Source organism: Puccinia triticina, chromosome 2A (assembly GCF_026914185.1).
Source record: "Puccinia triticina chromosome 2A, complete sequence".
Taxonomy (NCBI): Eukaryota; Fungi; Basidiomycota; class Pucciniomycetes; order Pucciniales; family Pucciniaceae; genus Puccinia; species Puccinia triticina.
In genome coordinates this window covers 1,609,739-1,622,161 of record NC_070559.1, presented here as the reverse complement: position 1 = coordinate 1,622,161, position 12,423 = coordinate 1,609,739, and the positions used below count along the sequence as shown (strand labels likewise).

The 12,423-nt window shown below is 47.3% G+C and overlaps 1 protein-coding gene across 1 annotated transcript; it reads right to left on the bottom strand.

Annotated features, from left to right (window-relative positions):
• Positions 1–9,625: 9,625 nt before the first annotated feature.
• Positions 9,626–10,536, bottom strand: PtA15_2A183 (uncharacterized protein; the record flags this gene model as incomplete). The annotated part of the gene is made up of 2 exons (XM_053166177.1): positions 9,626–9,805; positions 10,471–10,536. 2 exons carry the CDS (start codon positions 10,534–10,536, stop codon positions 9,626–9,628), a joined length of 246 nt encoding a protein of 81 aa, XP_053017425.1.
• Between the last annotated feature and the right edge of the window lie 1,887 nt (positions 10,537–12,423).

Sequence of the window (12,423 nt, the reverse complement as noted above, 5' to 3'; positions counted from 1 at the left end):
CGCACTGGAGAAAAGTGCAACAACTCGTTATCTTGGAGACATGATGAATGACGAGGGAATTCTGCCTTCCAACTTCTCCAAACCATGAGCAACTTTTTCTGAAGCACAGCAAGTATCAAAACTCAAAAATCAATGTTACTAATCGCTCGAAGGCTACAGACTGGGTCAGTTGTTTGAATGATATGAAGTTTAATCACGCGACAGTTCGGCTGGGCCGAACAAAGTGATCTTGCAGACACGGCGGTGGAGGCAATTGTGAACCTTGACCTCTGAACCTCTCCAAACCATAAGCCGAGCGTTTTTTGAAGCACGACGAGTGCCAAAACTCAAGCAGTGCATCCAAGCTCTGGAAGGTAAGCTCTGGCAAGCTGCAGTCAGTGTTTGAATGTTATGAAGTTTAACCACAAGGCAGCCCGTTTGGTTCGAATCAATAAAATCATATAATAATCGGACACAACTCATCATCTCCTCCAAACCATGATAAAGACGTTTCCTACAGCACAATGAGTTTGAATCAACCTGTTCTATGATTCCTGACACCCTGCTAGGCAGTCAGAACCTTCAACAAAGGAGTTTCGAGCTCAGCAAAAGCATGTTACAATATTATTATCAGTGAAGTCACCTGATGTCAGCCGAGACTCACGATGAATAAGAGCTCGGTGATCATTCCGCTGACACCCAGCTGTATCGAGAAACTCACTGGTCGACAGCAGTCAGCTGGTACAGCATGGATGCCTTCTCAACCTCAGCTTTCTGTTCATCTATTTAAAGAGTGCTCATCAGTTGAAAAATCCAGCAATCAAAAAAAGGCAAAAGTACCAGAGAATCAGATCGACTTGCAGATATCTACACTGCCTCATTTGATTTAAGATATATTCCTGCCCACTCCTCCCTGCCACCTTGACAAAAAGGTAAGGAATTTCTATTGATTTGGGAAGAAAAAAAGCATCAAAACCTCTGCTTACTATGTTATGAGCTACCATTCTCACTTATTTTCTTGATATTTATCAACAGCGGAAAACAATGCAGAACTGGATGCGATCGATTTTGTGCCTTGTCTTCTTGGCTGGGATGTCACTCGGATTAACGCATATAGGGGACTGTGAGACCAAGGTGTTTTACCTCAGAGCCAAGGATAAAACAGAAATTTGTCGTAACAGCCATGATGGGAGTTGTAAAAGACGGTTCTATCCACAGGCCGAGTGGTATTGCGCAGATTGTGGTGCTACAGAGGATTGCCCTCACAAACCTGCGAAAGGCTGCTCAAGGCATTTTAAGTGCGTATTTTTGTCGTTTATTGAAACTCAAAAATTGAAGGAAGGGCATCTACTTGTCAAACTGAAAGAACTGAAGAAATGCTTTGTAATTTTTTTCAGGACCTCAAGGGAGAGAAAGATTCATAAAGCCTGGAGAGATGTACTCCGAAACAAAGAAATTGCAAGATTTGGCCCTTAAGTTTCTCAGATACACGAGTTTGCAAAGCCTTTGATGACACGCATCAATGATGAAATGTTATACTTTGCAAGGCCAAATTTCTTTTCCCTGGTGCAATCATGCCAGCACACGTTCATTTTATAAATTCACCAGGCACATCTTACTGTCATACTTTTCTACTCTAGATAGAGCCTCTCCCAAAAAATACATGGTTAAACTCCTTGATTTCACATTCATTTCCAAACTGTTGGAAATTTTCTTGGTTCTCCCTTCATCATGTGCATATTTCCGCTTTAAATTTTCAAGCTATCAGATCAGTGTTAGACTACCCTTATCTGATTATCTCTGGTACTATTCATACTTGTGCAATGTGATCAATTCCCTCACAGCTTTATAGATCATATCATTTCCTCACAACCCGTCTCATTCAGAATTACAGGCACATAAGCCCTTTGAGTAAGATTCTGACACTGTAATGTCAGTATAATTGGCTGAGCTGTGGCAACAATGGGAGGTTACGCTACCACTACCAGTAACGGTAGTGTAACAAAAATGTAACGGAATCTGTGCCGTTATTGTTACAATAACGGTGGCAAAGCTTCTGTGATGTTTTCTTTAAATTTTTTCCCTCTATTCCGAGCCTCATTACGTTATCCCTTGCAGGTATAGGAGGATAACCTGCGCAAAAAAGGGGAGTTTTCCCCCTTTGATGACATTTCTACCTCTGATAACGCGGTTCAACGTGTTATCTCCATTATTTTTCCCAGTATTGAGGGGTAAACCACCCTCTGTTACGTTGCCCACTGGCCCCAAGAGCAATTTTGCCAGATAAAGGTAACACATTATCTTTACAACAATCCCTCTGGATATTGTAATGTATGTAACTTCCCATTGTTGGCTGTGGCATATGAAAACTACTTTAGCTCAACTGGTTTGGACTTGACCAATTATAAGTCCAATCTAGTTTATTAGCCTTCAAAAAACCCAGATAAATCATTAAACCCTTGTTGGTGGATCAAACTTGAATTGTTCCCAGTTAAACTGGGATGCATATAACCATGCAACTAAGCCTGGCTGAGGATGAATTTTGGGATGCCCGCAGGCTAGCCCTGCTTATACTGCTTGAATTTTGGACAGGTAGGGCCCGGTTCAAATTGAAAACACACAAATCTTGTTTTCGAATCAAACCCATATCTGCAATGAGGCTGATTCCACAGGCAAACACTGGTGGCCACCCACAGGAATCCCATGTGCTAGGTATTATGGTCTAGTTTCAGGAGAGGAAGAAGGAGTCACGGTATGGGGGTCTGGGGTTCTGGATCCTGGTATGGTAGATTGCAGCATGAGGAAGACTCCTAGATCTCCAGCCTCTCAAACCATGAGTGTGCAGTACATGGAATGTATGTGCTAGCTATGTACATGAGAGCCCGCCCTACAGCTCAAAAATTATCCCCCCTTTCATGCCCAAGCCACTTGTCTTCTTTCATCAATGAGAAATCAAAATCAAAAAGAAATTCATCCTATTTTGGCTCTGCATTCTGTCCCCAGGCAGCATCAAAAAACCTAATGGGAAAAATATTACCCTCTCACTTTATTCTCTGCATCCTCCAATGCCTGGCCACTGCCTCTGGAAATTTTGTGTTGAACTTGGCAAATAGGTCTCCACAGTTCTTCATGTTCACCTCTGGTTCCCATGAGTTCTCTGCCAGTCCAAATCTGTTCCAACTGCGTGTTCTTTGATTGTGTCCGGCTTATGTCTTTGTAGAACTGACACATGGAAGGTTGGGTGGACTCCTCCCATTGAAAGAGGCAAAGTCAGTTTATATACTGATGGGGATATTTGGTCAGATATGGGAAAAGGTCCCAGCCATTTGTGGGAAAACTTAGTGCAGGGTCTTGTAGTTGATATGTTTTTGCTGTTCAACCATACCGCCTCTCCCACTTGCCATTTTGGGGTGGGCGCCACTTTGCGGTTGAACTGACTCTTCATCATTGCCTTTTCTGCTTTGAGGTTTGCTTTCAATTCCTCTTGTACTGCCGCAATGACCTGTATGCGCCGTTCAACTGATGGTAGGCATTTTTCTGTGGATCGGATTCCTCCGTACGTCAAATCAAATCCATAGTTTGCCCGGAAAGGCGACATCCCAATCAACATGTGTTCCTGATTGTTGTGGGAGAATTCCGCCATGGCTAACAATCCTTCCCAATGGTCTTGATGATATCCTACAAAATGCCTTAGATACTGTTCAATTGCTTTGTTCACAATTTCAGATTGCCCATCTGTTCTACGGTGGTACGCGGTGGATGGAGATAACTTGATGCCTAGTTGTTTGCTGAGCTCCCTTGTGGTTTGAGAGATAAACACTCTCCCTCTGTCGGAGACAATTGATTTTGGGGTCCCATGGAGTCTCCATATGTGTCTGAGCATGTAGGCTAGTTGTTTGGCATTGACGGTCTTCTTGGAAGGTATGAAGTGTGCCATCTTGGTGAGTCTATCAACCACCGTGAGGATGCTATTGCTGTTATTTGATTCCGGCAGATCCGTGATCAGATTGTACAAAATATTGGTCCACGGGCCCGCCGGTATTGGCAGGGGTTCAAGCGTTCCAAAAGGTTTCTGCGTTGACACTTTCACGCGCTGGCACAATCCGCAGCCGTCCACGTATTGGTTTACAAATTTCTTTTGTGCCGGCCAATTGAAGCATCGCCACACTAACGCCAGTGTTTTTGCACGTCCTGGGTGCCCCACTAAGCAACAGTCATGTTGGCTTCAAACTATTGCCGTTTTGACAGATTCAACCGCTGGAACCTCTATCCTACCCTGATTGTACAACACCCCGTCCTTGAGGCAGTAACTGCTCTGTCCGGGCGGCTTGTCACAAGACTGGCTGATCAACTGTGTTAGCCTAGGATATGCTTGGGTATTGGCACGGACCAGACTGAACAGTTTGGTGTCCATTGGGATAAGGTCCGCCTGTTCCTCCGCCTCTTCCCCCTCAAATTCATCCACTCCCAGTATGTCCACTTCAAACCACCAATCAGCGTCCTCCATTTCCACTGACTCATCGATCTCTGCAATGGCCGCAAACATCCACCAGGGGGGAATCTGTGGCACTCTCCAGAGAGTGCCAGACTGTAATTTTATCATTGACTAGGCCGGATATCAGCCCCATGTCAATTTTTGTGTGAGTCACAACTGAATTTGAACTCACATCTAACCTGCTTGTGACGCAACATCGGCACATACATAGTCAAGTGTGAATATATTTATGGATGAATCCTGACCAGCCGTTTGTTACAATGAGTTTATGCAAACCTGATGTCAATGAGACATCCTTCATGCTATTTAACGGTGCTACCAAGTAATTATATCCACCATCTGCCAATCAGTTATGCTCCCAAGGACAAGCAAAGATCCACTTGCTGTCTCCATCTGAGGAAATTCTCAGAAGTTCCAAATCTGATCCCTTTCTCTGCGATTTGCATGATGACTCTACTTATCATCTACACAATTCATGCCTTCTGGGGCCTCTGACTTGCGCCTCCCTTGGCTATCATGAGAGCTGAAATGCATAAGATACAATTCAAAAAGCACTCTGGCCCGCTCATTGAATTTGAGAAGGGCAGACCCTATATGGCAGGAAGATGCCTGGTGGTGTTCACACCAATCACCACAGAGCAACCTCAAACCCCAATTTATCAATTTCCAGTCATTTTGGTGTTGGGTCGTGTTGGAATGGATTGAATAATGATTCTGTGGAGCTCACTCAGGTTGCAGTAGATGGACAAGCATTAATCATTTGTTTCAGGATTTCTGTGGGGCTTATGTGTGCATGCTATGGGCCTTGGTATACTTGTGGAGGAAAAATTGAGCCTGTTTGGTGGGAAATGAATTGCACCACTTCCAAGAAGCTTGCCATGTTGAGGTGGCAGATCTCTCCTTGCATGTATCCCTGTGGGATGTGAAGCCTAATGCTCTTATCAGGGTCCTTTTAACTGCAGTTAACACCAAGGTTCATTTTGAATATCACCATTGCCCACATACACAGAAGCTCCTGTGGATTTCCTGAGCAAGGTTTCAGCACATGTTGGGGAGAAGAATGTGCGCAAGCACAGAAGGTTGTGGTTGCGGATACTAATAAGTGTGAAAGCCAGTTCGTTCTTCTGGAAATGCTCTCTGCGGAGAAGGCTAGTCTAAAAGTCCATTGTACACCCGACCTCCCGCATGCATATTATGAAAGTCTATGTTTGCCAAAACACAAGCAAAGCTCTGCGTGTACCCTTTGCGGGCCCACACACAAGCTCTGGTTGATTGCTGATGACTCAATTATCAAGCAATCTGCGATCTTGGCAACTAACAGGTACACAAACCAATCGATTTGCTGTCAGTCCACGCTCAATCTGTCTATTCTTCAGCCATCTAGTTGGTTTTCCAGAGATATGGGCAGCACCTTTTGTCTCGGCCAGTTCATCATTCCGTTATCTGGATCTCTGCCGGCCTCCAGCAATCGTGTCCCACAAGTCGGCTTCCTTCAACGCGGTCGGCAACGAGTGCATGTATATCAAGCACCAAGAAATCATGTGGGGGATCTTAGCCGAACAGAAAGCGAGCACATCGGTCCCTTGCTTGGTCCGATTTCCACCTGCTCTGCCCCGGTGAGCTGCAACAACATTTCAACTTCCAATCAGAGTTTCATCAAAATGCGCGCCTTTGTGGTCAGTCATAATAGTGTCCAGCTCGAGCTACGGGGTTGCATCTTCAGCCATTCAGAAAATATCAGTCGGGTTCAATTAGCGTTTTCTCAAGCGCGGGTTAAGCTTACACCAATCTGGAATTATAATCCTAGTGTGTTCTTTGAAATTCCGCACATTGGAATTGATGTGCCTGAGGAGGGTGCGATCACTGATAGAGAATGGCTCAACACAATTGCGTACCGAATTGAAACCACATCAGCTCACTGCACTCGACTTTCTGAGGAAGAACGAGTCCTCTGAAACCGACCGCCTCTCGCTTTGGAATCACCCCGATAATGTATGGCTTCGACGCTTCGTGGATCAGAGTGGGATCGACGTAACCGGGGATTGGCAATCGCACAAGTCCCGAGGATCAATCCTCGCTGACGACATGGGGCTGGGCAAGACATTGACTACCCTAGCTTATGTGCTGGCGACACGTGATGCAGCAATGGAGTTTCAGTGGGCTGAATGGGAAAACCGATCAGCAGCAACACTCGTTATCTGCCCGCTCGCGACACTGTCTAATTGGGAGAACGAAATGAAGATCCATTTCAAAGATTCAGCATTTACTTACGTAGTTTTCCACGGACCCGATCGGAACAAGCTGACTAGGAAGGACCTCCAATCACCCCTTGTTGTTCTAACTACATACGAGATGATTAGACATAGCGGGAAAGGGTTAAACCCAGATCAACTTACCATCATGTCAATGAATCTACATTGGTTTAGGATTGTATTGGATGAAGCACAGTACGTACAAAGGTGAATTGCAAGTGGGCCGGAAGACTGATTGGCTTTGACAATGACGGCTTAATCAGGAATCCAACCTCACACCGCACACATAATATCCAACAACTTGAGGCCGAGTTTGTACTACTTTTGACCGGGACGCCGGTCCAAAACCGACTAACAGACCTTCAAAGCTTAATAGCCATGTTAAAGATTGCCCCGTGGGACCAAGAACAACTTTGGAAACGATGCCTGATACCTAGAATGAACGTTGGAGCACCGGAGGCTATCAAGAGTCTTACGATCTTGATGCAGGCTGTCTGTCTTAGAAGAACAAAGGCTGTTCTTCTCAATCTCCCGGAGAAGGTAGAAAAGGCCATTCTGGTCCGGAACAGTCCCGAATGGGAGGAGGTGTCACACCGACTGCACACAGGGTTCATCCACGCTTTTGGACGGCTGCAAACTTCTGACGAGCCATGGAATGCCGCGGATTTCTTCCGGCAAATGACGATGATGCATCAATTTTGTAATCACCCCATATTCGCCCGACAGGAAATGCTAATCCAACCAAGCTGGCGATGGGAGGATTCAGCAAAGATTCTTCATCTATTGCACAGTCTGAAGGATTTCCTGAAGGGAGCTCGCCAGATTCAATATCCCAAAGCAGTAATATTTTCCAGTTTTGTGGCGTTTCTACAGATGTGAGCAAGCATTCATCCAAATAAATACACACGGTAGCCCATGCTGAGTTACCAAATTTGAAGAATTGGACGTGCTCTCCAGGATAATGAAATTGAATCGGCTTGGCTCACAGGAGACTTCAGCACGCAACAGCGTGACCAAAACCTAGGCAGATTTCGATCAGACCAAAAGTGCCATGTCTTACTTGCATCCCTGCAGGCAGCAGGAGTCGGAATTGATCTCCGCTGTGCTCAGAATGTGTACTTAATGGTAAGTCATACATAATTCATTCACAAGGACCGGGCTGATATACATGATGTTTGCAGGAACCGAGCTGGAATCCTGCGAGTGAATTTCAGGCAATAGATCGACTCTATCGTTTGGGGCAGATTAATTCTGTTTGGGTTTATCGTTACTACATAGAAGGTAGCTTGGAAATGAACATGTATCAGGTGCAAAGGCGGAAGAGTGAATTGGCGTTGTAAGCAAAATTCTTTGATTGTCTTTTGCACCTCTTTGGAAACTGATGAGTGTTGCCGGATTAGACTGAGCGTGCCAACCGGAGGAAACGAGGAGTACGAGTGTGCTCAGATGCTTATGACTAACCTCATTGGTTGAGAATTTCAAAAATTGAACTCACTGTAGCTGTTAACCTTCAGACAATTGTTTGGAGGGATGGCCATTCTATAGGATCCCGTGGATTGAGTAATTGTTTGTCTGAATTGGAAAGTGTGGACCAGTACTTTTTGGAGTAGCAGTTGGCGGGTAGCTTTTGGGGAACATTTTTGATGTTTAGGGGAGACAAGGGAGCAGACGTGCTTCTTTTAGACTCCAAGATGAAGGCATGTACAAAGGTCCGTCCGTTAGTGGTAATCTTCTTGTGTGCGTATATGGTGTCCAACTTTTGGGCAAACTGGGTGAATTCATCTGATCGCCAGGGGAGCGGCACTTTGACTAAAGTTTGGGAGGATGTATCTTTGGTGTCAGAGGTAGTCTTGATGTTGTCAAACAGCGTTTTGACCGCAGGAAGAACCGGAAGTGTGGAGAGTGTCTGCCGACGGTGTTGCTGAATCTGTGGTGAAAATAAGGATAAGTTAACTGTGCAGTTGCATCTGGAGACGGTCAGAATAAGATGCCGACCTGGTTGCGCATTTTCGACTTGCTTTCAGAGTGTTTTTTCTTGAGCTTCCTCTGGGGGGAAAATCGCCCTAGCCAGATCCCTTCCTGCCTGCCAATGAACCAACAATGGAGCAGACCCCTTAGGATGGACGTGTTGCTGGTGTCGGCAGGGTCGATGAAAAAAACTTTGAACACGCCTGCACGGTAAGCATTCCACCAGTGCTTCAGAACAAATCGCGAAAACAGCTGGTTCCAATGCTCATCCCAGGGATAATCCCAAGCGAACAAGCAACCAGGAAACCCAGAGCTGGTGAGGTCTTGCAGGAATAAGGTTCGGAGGATGGGGTGAACTGTCTGAGTTCTGGAGAGGAGAGCCTCGGCCGGAATAGGGTCTATTGTTTGCATCAAGATGGACTCAGGCAAGTTGGAACCCACGCGGAAGTTGTCGGCGGAGGGACGGAGCTGCCAAGCGTCAGGAGCGGGTTTTGTAGCAGAATCCCTCAAGTTGAGCAACGTTCCAAGCAATGCTGACATGCTTCGAGCGCAGGGTGAATTTGACGTTGGCAAGAGCGTCGAATAAATGGCATTGACCCTTGCCACCCCCCGTGCAGGTTTGCCATCTTGGAAGTTGGTTGGCGATGGTGGCATTGGGTTGGCACGACGGAGTGCGCTGGCCCAGGGGGGAGGATGCAGAAGAGCCCGCCTTTAATATTGATCACAGGGAAAATGTGACGGCATGGACACAAAGGGCTGATGTTGGTTCCGCGGTGGAAAGGGCACAGCTGAGAGTGTTCGGACAAGGGGGAGATTGCCAAATATTTGGCATCAGGCCCACCTGGCATTGCGGGCCGCGCGGCCCGGATATGTCCACCCTCACGTTCGGCCGAACGTGAGGGTGGACACTGTCACAGGCTGGCATGGGATATCACAACATCAGTGACACTGCGTTCACAGGCTGATGCGCCGTAGGCTGAGTCACATGCTGTGCGAGTGTCACTTGATGGTACATGTCCCCGATGTTAGCCTTTAGGCCGACGATCAGGGGGGACATAAATCTAGCTCTAAAATCCTGGCCTGTGATCATGCACGCCACTGGGCTTTTCTTCTGCATTTTCAGCCAGGGAGTCAGCCAGGGAGCCTGTCTTGGTGACCAGTCATTTACACGGCATGCTACGGCGGGGACGGGCTCCTGTGTTTGGTGCCCATATTTGGCTGTTTTGCAAGTGACCTGCGGTGTTACTGTGGGCAGTCACTGATGGTCAGACTACCGGTGGTATGACCCAGTGCTTAGGTGGGCTGCTCCATTGGTTTGTTGGCGCCACATAACAGATCTGTGAAGTCCTCCCGCGCTGTATGCAGGATAGAAGGACCTCTGGGATCAGCTGCTTGGTACGATGGTGTGCGATACCATCCTGCAATCACGACAAGGCGACCTTCTCGTTGGCGCAGGAGGCTGGGACGGACCCGTGACAGTAGCAACTCCCATACGCAAGTCAATGAGGCCACAAATGTATCAAGGGTAAAGATGGGTTGTCAACTCATCATCACCACCTGGCCAGGTCACAGCCAGCCACCATTGACGGACGGTCTATACCACAGTCATCTCATCTCCTACCTCGAGGCTTCCTGCCTGCTTGCACGTCCTGTGCAAGACGAGTGCTGAGGGAGCAGCAGCGCAAGCACAGCTGTGTCCTCAGCGGAACAGCATTGTTCCTGCTTGCTCGCTGGCCAGGGGAAGGGTTAGCATTGGAAAATGGTAGTCAGGCGGACATCGGCTTTTCCAAACTCGGACTGCTGATCCTGAGTCTCAGAACTGGTTGCAGATGCTAACTGCATCTTTGCAGGGGGAAACAGGCATCATCAACCACCTCTCGGCGGGTGATCATTGGGATAATCCTAAATCTATTGAGTCCTCTTGTGGCCGTACAGAGCCAAGCTGAAACCGCGGAGGAATGCAATTAGGAGGGCAGAGAAGAAGTGTATCCCAAATCCTGTTGCCATGGAGGTTTACAAGGCTTAAAGAGTGTTGCCTATTCAACAATGCATTTCAAGTCACGGTGGTCAGTGCGGGTAAACCATGCAATGCGACAGAGTCAAACTGACCTTACGATTCCTGCAGGGTAGCGCCAGCAGAATTGCCTTCTTGTGTGGCTGTTTCACCAACCGCCACGGGGGTTTGGTACTTGATTGCGCCTGTGAACAGATGATACTGTTAGTCAGAGCTCACAACATGCAAATGGGAATGTATTTTTGCACACGTACCTATTCCTGCACGATTTCTTATTGCGTTCCATGTTGCCGTCACATTTGGAACTGCCCATTGAGGGATTTTCATGTCAATTGAATCAGCATACAACTTCCGCTGAAATCGGTAGGCCAGGTTCCAATGGATCCAGTCGCGCTCATCGTTGGCTGATTCGTCGACAACACACTGCATCTCTGTGTCCACCAATTTTTGCTTTTCTTGCAGCCAGCGAAGTTGAGAGGGATCAAATTTGAAAGTGTGAACCATGATATTTGTATGAGTGAGATGGGTGTGGAGGCACACCGGGCTTGACAGAGGGAGCTTGGAGGGTGATTTGGACCAGGATGGAAGGAACTGAGGACGCCTGTGGCAGATTACCAAAGTGTATTTGAGCTGTACGAGCCCACCAAAGTGCAAAGCAGGTATGAGTTCAATTAAACCTGCCCAGTAATATTGGAGCAGTCAAGAAGGCAAAGAAGGTGACGTGCCCGCGTGGTTATAGTGCGGACACACAGGACATTGGCTGTGTCGCGGAAACCAGTCGTGATCCCGCTTCAACTCCCACCTCATATTCAATGCGGTCTAAATCACAGGAGCTAAGTCAATGCAGGAAGTTTTGTTGCTGTGCGTTTTAGGACGGTAGCGCCACACTGTGCATGTCCAAGTGCCGCAGGTGAATTGCATTGCAGCTGCTAGTAGAGTCTTGTACGTTCCTTGATTGTTGTGGCACACTTGGAAACAGCGCCTGCTCCACCGTTTCCGGCAGAAATACTGTGGATGGCACTCTAGCATCACACATCAACTTTTGTCACCATCATAGCAAACCGTGCGGGCGAATCCCTTGCAAAAGGTTACTTCACAGGATGGTGAACCAACGTTATTATGTCTGCCATTGCGAACGGGCCGGGTGCAACACGGCGCAACATGAAGAAGACGGCAGAGGAATCATGCCTGGCAGGGTGTTGTCGAAGAGGATTTTTGAGCAACATCAGATGCAAGTAGCTATAGAGATTTCCAGGAGCGGTGTCGCCCGAACAACCAATTTGGTGGCCCCCGTGAGAAATATAATGGTTAGTTGGATCACCTCATCAAAGTCGTTGGGTTGCGCGCTGCTAACCTTCCAGCCAAGCATTCCCAGGCCTCAACTTCTGCCTTGGCAGCAATCCCCACAAGTACAACCGAACCTGTCTATCTGGAGGAGAGCTTTTCTAAGCAGGTGATGATTCAGATGGCGGCATCTGTCTTTGCAAACAAACTCACCAAAGCAGGGGCGGTGGATTTCTTGAAGGCTGCTCGAGAAAATGTCTTCCTGCTGGCGAAAATCTGGGGCTCCCAATTGCAGAAGAATCTTGTTACCTCCACAATGGTTCAACAGATCCCGAAGACCCCAGAGGCTGTATTCCATCGCCTCGGTTTGAACCCCGACCTGATTGTCCAAGTATGTTGCAGCAAATGTTTCAAATTGTACCCGCTGGCGA